Source organism: Hydra viridissima, unplaced genomic scaffold (genome assembly GCF_058129835.1).
Source record: "Hydra viridissima isolate aposymbiotic clone 2 unplaced genomic scaffold, HvirCarnegie_v1 scaffold_2, whole genome shotgun sequence".
Classification (NCBI taxonomy): Eukaryota; Metazoa; Cnidaria; class Hydrozoa; order Anthoathecata; family Hydridae; genus Hydra; species Hydra viridissima.
In genome coordinates, this window is record NW_028324301.1 from 8,720,527 (window position 1) to 8,734,107 (window position 13,581).

At 30.7% G+C, this 13,581-nt stretch overlaps 2 protein-coding genes across 2 annotated transcripts; one reads left to right on the forward strand and one right to left on the reverse strand.

Annotated features, from left to right (window-relative positions):
* Positions 1-1,049: 1,049 nt before the first annotated feature.
* Positions 1,050-2,950, reverse strand: LOC145193983 (uncharacterized). The gene has a single exon (XM_090077999.1). It carries the CDS (start codon positions 2,622-2,624, stop codon positions 1,050-1,052), a length of 1,575 nt encoding a protein of 524 aa, XP_089934125.1. The 5' UTR covers positions 2,625-2,950.
* Positions 2,951-9,300: 6,350 nt separating this feature from the next.
* On the forward strand, positions 9,301-12,555 carry LOC149891779 (metabotropic glutamate receptor 7-like). The gene has a single exon (XM_090080707.1). It carries the CDS (start codon positions 9,412-9,414, stop codon positions 12,013-12,015), a length of 2,604 nt encoding a protein of 867 aa, XP_089936833.1. The 5' UTR covers positions 9,301-9,411; the 3' UTR covers positions 12,016-12,555.
* Positions 12,556-13,581: the final 1,026 nt, after the last annotated feature.

The following is a 13,581-nucleotide window of genomic DNA, read 5'->3' on the forward strand; positions in this document are numbered from 1 at the left end:
CAGTTTTGGCCGCCATATTGGTGCTCCATTTTGAATTTTTTAAATCTGATCTCAGATTCGTAATCAGCGACCTCGGAAACCCTCGTGTAAGTAATTTGGGAATTTTGGCCACGAAATCGGGATTTCGTCCCACTGTGCATCGGTGCATATGTATGTGTTTAATTATCAGCTAAAAAAATATTCCACCGAGTTCTATAGAGAGATGTTTTTTTTTCAGATTTTTACTTTTAGAATATAAAAGGATTGCTGCGCTCACTTGCGCTATGGGGACTTATGGAATAAAAACAAATGTTTAAGAATCCAGAGTTGATAAACAATGGAAATCATTTCACCTTCACTCTTCTTCCGCAGCCACTGGCGGCTGTCTTGCAAAAGTGCTCGCAGAATATTCTGGCTTCCAACTCCAGTAGCTTCCACCCAATCGTTTTTTTGGAAGCAGAATGTTTTGGAGCATCTTCAGAATATATTTTGGAGGTTTCATTTTATAAATAGTCATCCTGACCAGTTTCCTGATCAAGATTAGGGGTGTTCAAAAAAAAAAAATTTCGAAAACGCGAATACACAACAAGCTAAATTTGGGGCAAATGTAAAAAAAATACGATTACAAAAAAAAAAGTCAAATATATTGAGATTTACCTTGTGCTCAAGCGTCAAAACCCCCCTAAAAATGCCCCAAATAGTACCCTCGTAGCAAGGCTTTGAGCACAAGGTAAATCTTAATATTTTTAATTTTTTTTTTTTTTAATGTGCTCATAATAATCTATACTTTTTTTAAAAATTGATGTGTATCCGTGATTTTTCTTAAAAGTTCTTTAAATTTAAAACGATTTTATGCAAAAAAAAAACGAAAATATGAGCATTTAACAAAAAAGAATGCGCAATAATTCGTACTTTTTTTATTTGTTTATATTCACATCGTTTGGTTTTCATTTTATTTGTATTAAGCTTTTTAGAAAAACTTTTTTTTAAAGGTTGATTGAATGATACAAACTTAAATTACGTGCAACTTGTATCTTTAGAAAATATTTTTTTCATGTAAATACTAAAGTTCAAGCTATCTTCTGAATTTTGGAGCGTAAGCTGAGTAATCCCTTTGCGATTCTTTTCTTGATTATAACTTTGTTATTTTGTTTCTTGGTTAATAAAGATTCACTGCCTGATGCCTTAAAAATTGAGCGAACTTTGTCCACAGCAATAAGCCTATTTTTTTTTTCTTCCTCGTCTCTGTAGCGGTGAACAAATTGTTGCATCATTCCAATTGCCCTTTCAGCGTGGTCGTTTACACAAACAATACTTTTTGCAAAATTTAAAAATAATCTATATGTTGATTGCGTGTGCCAATACTGAGGTGGCAAGGTCAGCCAATCATCAATTCGTTGATCTTTTATTCCGATCATATCAAACATTAACCAGGAGAACTCATCAACCAAAGAAGCTAAGCTAGGAATTTGCTGATGAATGTTAAGTTCAATTTTCAAAAATTTTTCTATATCTTTTTTTTGCTTATTTTCAGTTGTAAAGTAACATGACTTAGGTTTTGGAAATGATAATATTGCAGCAGCAATTTTTTTCTTTTCTTCGAGTGCAACATCATCATCCAGCAAGGCTAAAGGAATCAGAGTTGAGCCAAGATACCATGTATGTTTAAATAAAGAATTCAACACAGCATCAACAGCAAATGGTTCTGCACATACTGCTTTATAATGATGCATTTGATGAATAGCAGTTACATTCATAAAAGGAGCTTTGATTGTATCATTTGATTGCAGGTACCACTTTGCATAAAAACAAGCTATAAATTCAGTTATTACCTTAATATGTTCTTTATTTTTTTGAATAAAATCAATTTGAGTTGAAAGAATTTGCATTTTTAAATAATATATAGATTTCCCAAGAAATCTTGCATGATGAACCACTCCAGTTTTTCGAATTTTAATGATAGAAGGAGAAAGATAGCTGACCACTAGCTCTGCAAGTTCTTTTCTATCTTCCCTTACAATATTATTTCTCAATAAGTAAGATCTAAAATGCTCAAGAGATTCTGTAGCAGCTTTTTCAACAACGGTTCCTTTAATTTCTTCCCAACCAAATTTTACTAACATAGATGGGTTGTACTCAAAATTAGGCTGCTCAAACAAGTTTTTGAAATGTTTAAACAAAGGGTTATCGGGGGCCGTAGTTTTTTCATTTGTTATAGCCTCACAAAAGTGTGTGATTCTCAACTCAGAAACATGATGTCTGCAAGCTAAAAGAAATAGATACTTATTTAACTCAGTAGATATTCTTATTAAAGATCCTTTATGTATTCCTGTAATGCTTGATGTGGTATCAAAACAAAGTAATCCAATCTTTGATTCGAGATTGTACTCTTTTAGGACTTTCATTACACCATTGTACTGATCTTCTCCAGATGAAGAGGGTAATGGCGTAACTCCGAGAAGATGGGAGTCATTACCAATATTTGCCAGAACAGCAAGTCTATCATGCTTTAATTTTTTTCCATTATTAATTTCAAAAAGTGTCTTTCCGTCAAAATGTATAATGCATGGGTAGGGAGAAGCTCGGATGCTAAGTTCGACATCTTCTTTAGCAATAACTGCCATTTCATGAGCTGTTTGTTTCATCTTTCTAGATGCTGTTGACCTACTGCAATTTACATTTGTAAGATCAACCCCAGAACTATCAAGGATTGCAGCAGTAACTTTTGTCAAAACGTTAGGAGAAATATCAGTAATTGTGGCAATTAGAGCAACATTACCAGAAATAATATCTTTTGGGATCTCAGCTTTTATAAGACCACTTGACTCTATAGAACGCCGATATCCTGGTTCAAAATCGGAATCAAAGGATGAATCTTCGCTGGTGTCCGTACCAAATTCTAACTCTGAACTTATTTCTACTGATTTAGCAGCATTTTTTATAGATGGATTTCTCTTTCTTGTATTCTCCGAAATCTAAACAGCATACATTATAAAATAAAAATTAATGCACCCAAAATAAAAACCAATGAAAAATTGGAGAAGAGTGAGCAATGATAGGAGAGTTTTTAAATTCAGAAAAAAGGTTTATAATATGGATTTATATTATAATATATAATACCTTCTCGCTATATTTTTTGTCTTCTGGCCCTAGAAATAACTTTCTGTTGTGTTCTTGATCGTATAAAAAATCTAGGTCCTCTTTCCTATCTTGGTCTGATCTATTCTTGTCCTTCTTTATCCAGTTTTGTAAGTCAGCTATTCCTGCCCAAAAGATTTTTCCCAGATCCTTTCTAAAGTCTTGTTGCTTTTTTAATTCTAAAGGCGACCTCCTGTGCATGTTTTTTTTCAAATTCAAATATTTTTTGTTCAACTTATTCAGCTTTTGTATCAAGTTATTATTTGATTGAAGAGGGAATCCAGCTTTAAGCCAGGAACCCTTGATTTTGCTTAGAATACACCTACAATGCAGTTCAACACATCTCTCGTATTTTCTGTCTTTTTTTACCGAGCATGCAACTATCATTGACTTTTTTGATGTTTTAGAAAGCGTCGACTTATTAAAAGCTATGTGTTGTAAAATATCTAATCCAGTTGGCAGTTGATCAACTAAAGTTAATAACAAAAATATTCAGGTTGAGTTTGCTCTTGTACAATGTAAAATCTTACAGTCATAAGATTTCACATTATAAACTATAATCTTATATCCTAAACTAGATATTTAAAATTAAAAAAAGCTCAAAACAAATTTGTTACTTAGTATTGCTGGTTTCACTTTCTCAATAATAAAATGTTTGTTTTTTTTCATTTTTATATTTCGCTTTTTATTGCCACTTTTTAATAGTTTCTTACTTTTATTTGTACTTGAAGCTTTCATTTTTTGTGACTCTCCTTTGTTTTCTATTAAATTTTCCATTATAATTTTTAAAACTATTTTAAAAGAAATGACATTCACTAACTTCAAAATATGAGATGAAACTAAAATGTTTACTGCAGAATTTCGCAATATACATTAACGTTAATTTACAATTGTCAGTTTTTTCTTTTTACAAGTTTTAGACAGGTAATAAAATTGTTTATTAAGTGAGAACAAAAGAAAAATGCAAACAAAGTACACAAATCAAATAACAAAAGAAACATTAATAATTAAAAAACCAAACGATGTGAATATAAACGAATAAAATAAGTACGAATTATTGCGCATTCTTTTTTGTTAAATGCTCATATTTTCGTTTTTTTTGCATAAAATCGTTTTAAATTTAAAGAACTTTTAAGAAAAATCACGGATACACATCAATTTTTAAAAAAAGTATAGATTATTATGAGCACATTAAAAAAAAAAAAAAATTAAAAATATTAAGATTTACCTTGTGCTCAAAGCCTTGCTACGAGGGTACTATTTGGGGCATTTTTAGGGGGGTTTTGACGCTTGAGCACAAGGTAAATCTCAATATATTTGACTTTTTTTTTTGTAATCGTATTTTTTTTACATTTGCCCCAAATTTAGCTTGTTGTGTATTCGCGTTTTCGAAATTTTTTTTTTTGAGCACCCCTAATCAAGATAACTATTTAAAGAAGAGAAGTTTTACCAAGAGCCAAGCAGTTCCAAAAAATGGATAATCTTTACCAAAAACTTTTGGAAAAAAAAAATGATGGCAGACTGTCGGAGCATCAAACGAAATGACTCAGGAAAATTTTACAAACGAAAGATCTAGAGAAAAAGTTTTTCCCGATCGAATATTTGTTCTCATCTATCGAAATAAGAAGCCCGACATGATAGTCTGATCTTTGAAAATCCTTAATGAGTATAAGATCAACTCAAATGCTAAATATTGCTCAATAAATTTCCAGGTTTCATCATTTAATTTTAGTTCGCAGTTATTTCAATTAGTCACAACTTGTTCATATCTTTTAAACAAGTCTTATTCCACAATATACGTTCTACCCCCATTTTGGAGCAATATGTCTGCGTGGCCTTTTGAGATCAACAAAAAATGCATTATATTTAGGCGCTCGTGTATTTCTAATAAATTCTCTTACTTCAGCAAGAGTGGCATCAAACAGCTCAGTCATGTCTTCTGCAGCTAATTAGCAAACATGCACCAATAATATTTTCTAACACATTTACCCTTCTCTCTCGTTCCTGAGGATGTGATTGCCTTTCGATCGCGTCATCTGTAACTACGGAATTTTTAACAACAATTTCTTCTTCTAGATTGAAATAAAGCTGCTTCGGTCAAGCAAAACTCTCTTAAGAAATCTATTATTGCATCAATATTATCAAAGTCATATTTAACTTTTTTACGTTAAACAAACACAGCACTCTCTTCACTGTTATCCTCATTATGACTGTTGTTTCGAGCTCTTCTCCTTTCTAAAAATCCAAGTTCAATGGCAGTATCCTTGTGTTTCACATGCAAATAATTTTTGAAACGAGAAAATTTCCGTCAAGAATTTTGTTCTATGCACACTTTGCATTTCCACTTGTTATTTTTAAGCAAAAAAATTATCCTAAACTCGTGCGTTTTGCATTTTCCTCCACATAAAGCTTAAATCATAATAATCAAGTTCTCAGAAAAAGGTTAATGGAAAAAATAAACAAACAGCTATTGCTTATTACTGGAGTCTTAATGAGTACGAACATTTCATCTCTACAGACAACTTTTTAAAAAAGCTTTAACACCAATGAGATTTTATCAAACCGGTGTAGTATGATAAAGTCTTACTAATGCTTCCAAATAAAAATTTTACGTTAAATTTTTTCTATCATTATTTTATGAGATTTATACTCCCAACTTAAAAATGTATTTTGTAACCAAGTATTTTCTCAAGACTTTTAAACATTATCCTGTCACTTCAGTGAGGATCTTCCATCAGGCAGAATTTGCACTAAAAAATACGTACAAAGAGTCGACATTTCCAAAGAATACTTTGATCTCAATGGTCCATTCAACTGAGTGCACACCAGTCAAGTTTAGAATATGAGGGCTACAAGGTACTTACAAATGATCCGAATAATTGTGCTTTATTTAGACTTGAGCTCCTTTGTAAACACCTGACAAATTGTATCCAATATTGGATCCAAAAACTAAACAGATTTCATATTATCAATCATTCAAATAAAAAAAAAAAATGTGACGGGTCGTCCGGCGCCCCTTCAAGCTTCGCGCCCGGAACAATTTGCCCTCACTTTTTGTAAAAATCATTAAAGCATTAAGTAGGCTTTAAAACCAACTTTTTACTAGCATAAACAATACCAGAAACTAGGAGATTTTATCTTTGCTAGCTTCTGAGTCAGTGATTATGGTTTAAAGTGCATCAAACGAGCGTGAGTTTGAGTTTGAGCTAATTAAAACTAGGAAAGAAAACTGATCGCTAAAGAAAGAAAAGTTCCAATCCATGTTATGCAAACATGATAAAAAAGCTATACATAGATATGTCTAACTTTTAACACAGATTCAGAAATTGGCATTCTACACTGCAAAAACTTGTTTTGTTAATTTAACCAAATATGTTTGGTTTAGGAGAAAAAAACGAGATTTTGTAGCCACTTTTTTTCTTTATTAATTCTTAGGCATCGTAGTTTCAAGAGAACACAAAAATTTATTAATGCCACAATAATTATGATTAACTTTGCTTATTGTGAATATACTGCAAGCTTAAATTTACCAAATAATTTGGTTACTTTAACAAAAACATTTGGTGCATAAATATTCACCAAATGTTTTGTTAAAGTAACCAAATTTTTTGTGAATTTCACAAAACGTTTTTTGCAGTGTAAAAGTAAATTTAAACACTTATTTTACCTCAGCGAATCATCTGCATGATTTGCTGGGGTAAAATAAGATGATGAACCCAGCTTAGATCAAGCATTTAAACAAACAAAAAAAATTTCTTAAAAAGCTATTTTTACATAAGATTCTGAAAGTTTCAGCTCATTATATATCGCACATTGATTATAAGATAAATATTAGAATTTGACAATAGTAAAATTTAACGACTTTTCAAAATACAGTGGGTTGCATAAATATAGAGTCACTAGTTTTTTTATGCAAAATTTTTGTTTTTTTCAAAATTATCTTTGAAACTAACAAATTAATACGATTAAAAGTGTATTACATGTGTTAATTAATTGATTCTCTATCAAATGGTATGTAATTCCAACTCGTTAGGTTAACCAGTCTTGAGTAATTATTAATTCAATTAGAACATACCTGTATTTCTAATGTAGCAAAAATAGTTAACTAAAACTTAACAACTTAAGTTGAAATATCTCATCGAAATGTTATCCGAGCGATCTAAAATTTGGTGGCTGATTCCTTTCGAACTATATTCTTTCGAAAATAAAATTAAGTTATCATTTTTATATCTTGAGTTAATCGCATTGGTAATTTTTTGGTAAATTAAAAAGACAAAAATGGGCAGAAAAGCTGTTTCAGACCACGCACGATGGCAAGTTCTAGGTCTGCTAAAAGATAAAACAAAAAACCAACGAGAAATAGCTCGAATGTGTAATGTTTCGCTTAAATGTGTACAAAGAACGTTGAAAAACCACGAGCTACATAATGATGTCAAAGATTTACCAAGGCTTGGTAGGCCTTTAAAGCTCACTTCAAGAGACCAAAGTTATCTCTATCGAAAGGTTAGACAAGACCCTAAAATTTCTTACCGCAAACTTGCTGAAGGGTTCACAAATACTCCTGGTAACGTTAGAGTTAGTAGATGGACTGTTCGAAGATGCCTAAATAAGAAAGGCTTAGATTGCTATGTTGCTGCTCGAAAACCACTTTTGCGTGTCTCAGATCGCCTAAAAAGATTAAAGTGGTGTAGAGAAAGACTTCACTGGTCTGTTGAAGACTGGGCCAAAATCATTTTCAGCGACGAATCCAATTTTGAGGTGATAAATCGCAAGTCAAGATTAATCATCAAGAGGCTGGCTGGTGAAAAGTTCAAAGAGCGTTTTTGTGTACCAAGGATACAAGGCGGAGGAGGATCAGTTGGAATATGGGGATGTTTCTCCCATAAAGGAACAGGGTGATACAACAGTTATAACGGCAGAATTAACCAAAGCAGCTACAAAGAGACCCTCGAAAGTAAACTTTTGCCAACAGCCAGAGCTTTTTACGGAAGATGACAACAATGGATTTTTCAGCACGATTGCGCAACGGCTCACACTGCAATCTCGGTTAAAAAGTGGCTTGATCGGAAAAACATTTAGGTCATGCATTAGCCAGCTTGTTCTCCAGATCTCAATCCCATCGAGAACATTTGGGCTTGGATAAACAAGAGATTGGTCAAAGAGAGCATAGCTAGTGTTGCGCAGTTACAGCAGGCCTTAGAAAAGCTTTGGAATGAATTTCCAAGAGAATTATGCATCCGACTAATTGAATCTATGCCTAGACGTACTCATGCATGTGTGAAAGATCGTGGTGCGCATACAAAGTACTAAAACGCACCCTGACTTTATATTTTTGCTCTGTTTTTGTTTGTTTGTTTTTTTTTTAACATTTGTATATATTTCTCATAAAAAAGTTTCTTAAATCTTTTTTTTGAAAAAATTTTTTTTCTTTTTTTGTTTATAAAACCACTGTTTATAAAATTTTAAACAATTTAAATTATTAATTTTCTTGTTTGCTTTAAATTTAAAAGAAACATAAAAGAAATCATGTTAAAAATCAACTGTATTATTCGCACTAAATGATGAAATGTTTACGCTGGGTATTTTAAAAGGTTTCGATTTTACTACCACTTGAAAAAACATTCAAAGTTTTTTTTCAACAAGTTTTTGAATCTATCCCAATATAGCCCTGAGACTTGACAGCCTTAATCATATCAAAGCTTAATCCTTTAAAAAATGCTTAGATATCCCCTACTCGATTTACATAAAATTTGAAAAAAATATACGAGCGAGAAAAGAATATAATTTGGCAAAACAAATTTAAACATAAAAGTTTTTATTTGTAGACTTATTTGTAAAAAATCCAAAAGGAATAAAGCAAAAGCAATAAAGCAAAAGCTAATAAAACCAATAAGTTGATGATGTCGAAAATGCAATTTATGAGACACGCACAGACATACATACAAAAAAAAAAAGTAGCCAAAAAGATCTTTTGTAAAAAAAAATCAATTATTTACACTCTTTATAGCATTAGCACAAGCTGTATCAAATTTGAATAATGAAAATATATGTTTCTATTGCAAGCTTTAATTCTGAAGTTGCTATTGTATGGTACTGGTGTTTTTTTCCAACAAATATTAGGAAAAAATTTAATTAACAAACATATAAAAAGAGAATAAAGCAAATCTGATAGAACTTTAAAAGTTTTCCAAAATAGTTCAGTCTAAATAGTGTTTTTTTTACAGGTGCTTAGCCTGATCACTAACATATAAATTTTGTATAATCATAACTCAATTTATATATGAATCGATAGAGATGTGTAGAGTGTTCACCATATGCATAATTTGCATTCTCATATTTATGTTTTCCCAGGCAGTGAGCCGAAGATGTAATAAAAGTGGGAAGATAGTGGAAGAAAAAGCTTATTTGAATATTTTGGGAATGTTTCCTGTAAAGTATTATAAACTAAATAACGGAATTGATACGACCGCAGTAATTTGGCTGGAATCTATGATTTATACTATAAAGAAAGCAAATAATGACTTCAAGAAAATTATTTTTGGCTACACAATATATGATACAGATGATTACGCTTATCTAAATGGAACAACAGATGCTGCAATAGATATCATTTTTCAATTGAACAATCATTATACCATTTATCAGAAAAACTGCAAATGTCTAAAAGTTAATGGCCTAATAAATAAAATTTTAGGTTTAGTTGGACCAACTGATTCAACAAACTCTATTAATCTTCATCAACTAACGTCACATTATAAGATTCCGATTGTCAGTTACAGCGCAACAAGTTTCGAGCTTAGCAACAAAGACTTTTATCCAAATTTTTACCGCACAATACCAACTGCTACTCTAGAAGTCATGTTTATCACTGACTTGTTGCTTCATTTCAATGTAACTTACGTTTCAGTAATAACCTCGGACAGCTCTTACGGAAGAAACGGTGCACTTTTGATGAATGAAAAACTTTTAGCCAGTGGTATTTGCGTGAGCATGCAAATCCCAATCAATGACGACTATAACAAGGATGAATACGAAAACGTTTTGACTCAGTTAACTTCTGATTATCACTCTAACATTGTTATTTTCTGGGGGTACTTTGAGTCAATTAAAAATCTTCTACATCATGCCAAAAATCGAAATTTGAACGACACTATATGGATTTTAAGCGAATCCAGTGGAATGCAAGAATGGTTTCTTAGTTTTCTTAAGTCATTTAACGTAACTCTCATTATTACTCTTCAAAGTTCACCGGTAGATGAGATTTTTAAAAATTATTTTTTAGATATAACATATGAAAGGGCAAATGACTGGTGTAGAAAGTTGTTTGAAAAACATCATATCAATAATTCTCAACATTTAACAAAGCTTCGTGAAATTAATGAGACATTCGATTTTAGTTGGGTAAATTACGTACAAACAGCTGTTAATGTTTATATAAATGCGTTTGTAAATTACAATAAAAAAAAATGCAACCAAAGCATCTGCAAATCAAGTGCTATTGAGAACAAGACAGAATTCTTTAGCATAATCAAAAATGTGAACTTCACTAATTTTGCAAATTTCACTTTTCGGTTTGATGATAATCAAGACCCAGTAAACGCTCAGTTTGATATTTACTTACCAGCAAGTTCAGGATTTACACAAATAGCTACCTGGTCATCCGAAAACGGTTTAGAAATTAAAAATGGAATTTTAGGATCTTTGTTTTTAAAATCACGATGTTCTGAACCGTGTCCTCCTGGTCATTATGCAATTATTGACACACCAAAAAATTGTTGCTGGGCTTGTGTTTTGTGTCCAGAATATCATTTTAAAAGTACAGAAGGACAGCATCTGTGTCAAATTTGTCCAAAAGAGAAAGATTTTTACACTAACCTTAACAAAACTGATTGTATCAAACTAAAACGTATGTATTGGAGTTTTAATGAAAAAGATCAATTATTGAGTGTAGCTTTTATGGTATGTTTTTCAATATTTGGTGCTTTAACAACTAGCTTTTTTATGTTGATATTTATTTTGAAAAAAGACACCCCCATTGTTCGTTCATCAAACTTTCACCTCTCACTAGGGCAAATGATTGCTCAATTTATATTATTTTTTACACCCTTTTTAACAATCGGAGAAGATTCTCAATGGAAATGCGTAATTAGAACATACGGAGGGGGTCTTCTTTTTATTGCTATAATTACACTGACTTTGTTGAAGGTAACGCACCTTGTGACAGTATTCGGTGCTTTTCGAAAGCTATCTAAAACAGATATGTTGCGCATTAGGTTTTCAGAAGGTCTTCTATTTTTGAGCATTATTTCAATATATAATATCATGATCTTGGTTATTCAAACTGTTTACCCTTTAAAAATCACTGAAAATATAAATATAAATGCATTAACGGTATTCAAGACTTGCAACACAGGAACTTTTTTGATTGCTCATACTGGTTGTGTTTTTCTCCTTCTCATATTCTGTGCTGCTCAAACATTCAGGGGTCGCAAACTACCGTGGAAATTCAACGAAAGTAAATATATAGCTTTTGGCATGTTTTCGTCAACTCTAGTGAAGCTTATATCGATTCCGATAGGCCTTAGTTTAGAAGATCCTGCCAGCAAAAACATGTTACTCTGTTTAGTGATTATTATTTCAAACTTCCTACTTTTCGGAATTTTATACGGTTTTAAAATTAAGCTGATTTTGTTTAACCCGGAAAAAAACTCCATCGAATGTTTTCGCAGCGTAACTTCTGAACACATTTTATCTTTTGAATCTGTTGAAAGCAAATCCAGCAGTGTCCAACAAACTAATACTGACATGAACTTATCGACTTTTAATGAGGAAAAAGCAAGTAAACTTTTTGACATTAGTCAGGGGTTCAAATATTTTGAATTGTCTCATTCAACGTGAGACATCTATTTTTACGTTTTTATCTTCGATCGCAATTTTAAACACGAGCTTTTTGTTTTTCGTTTTTCTGGGTAATGTAGCTACTTACAAAATTCGTTTTTTAAATGAATACAAGCGATGATTTTTTGTCATATCAACTAGCTGTATCAAAAATTAGCCGTCTGATAATTATCAGCGATTCGTGATCTTTACATCCAAAACATCCCAAATTACTACTGATTTAATAACTGATAAAAAAAACACTGATACACTGATCTTTATTAGAAATAAGATTAATTTCTCCTCACAGATGATTATTGAATCGCTGGTAAATTTAATTGAATCACTGACACTTTTATGAAACGGCCCGCTAATAGTTACTCGGTAACGCTTTTAATTATGCTTTATTTGCATCAACTATTGTCTATTTTAACTTGTTAAATGAGAAATATAGATTTTTCGACTATTAACTTTGTTTATTGATTTTTGACAAATAACTTTGTGTATTGATCAATTTATAATTTAAATTAATATAAATTTTTAAACCTTAACAAATCTTTTAATATAAGCTCAATAAAAGTTTTAAAAAATCTTTATTAAAAAAGCTGAAGATTTCAAAAATGGTCTTAATCACTTTCAAGTTAAAAATAGTATACTGAAGAATATTCTCTTTACCTTCGTACCAATTCTTCCTGACAAAAACCAACTCCGTGGCCTCCGTGATCATGTAATCGACTTTGTTTTTTTCTATATCTAATAATGACAAAAAGACTTGGATGTAAATACCTCTTGTACAAAACACAAAAATCACAACTGATAAATATATTTAAAGGACATTTTTATTAAAACCTTATATTTTACAGAATTACTAGAGGCGGTGAGGCTTGGGATAACTTAGAAAAGAATATTCTTTCCTTTAAATGAAAAAAACTAATGCTTACTGTGACAATTTCATGCTACTGGACATTGAAGCAAAATTTCTCTATAATTAGCTATACTAAATTCTTGTCCATATATATATATATATATATATATATATATATATATATATATATATATATATATATATATATATATATATATATATATATATATATATATATATAAAGACATCAAATAATACGAATTCTCTAAATACAAATATTAATTTATTAATTTTTTTACTCATAATAAATTGAAATTTGTATTTAGAGAATTTGTATTATTTGATGTTTTTTTTATTAATATATATATATATATATATATATATATATATATATATATATATATATATATATATATATATATATATATATATATATATATATATATATATATATATATATATATATATATATATGTAGATATGTATGTATGTATGTATGTATGTATGTATGTATGTATGTATGTATGTATGTATGTATGTATGTATGTATGTATGTATGTATGTATGTATGTATGTGTGTTTGCATGTATGCTTGCATGTATGTTTGCATGTATGTTTGCATGTATGTTTGCATGTGTATATTCATGTGTAAAAAAATCTAAAATAACCCAGAACATATTTAATTGACTAACAGCTTATAGAACGCAGTTTAAAAAATAGTC

Coding starts and splice junctions, on each gene's coding strand:
- LOC145193983 (XM_090077999.1), bottom strand. CDS start 2,624: ATGAAACAAACAGCTCATGAAATGGCAGTTATTGCTAAAGAAGATGTC.
- LOC149891779 (XM_090080707.1), top strand. CDS start 9,412: ATGTGTAGAGTGTTCACCATATGCATAATTTGCATTCTCATATTTATG.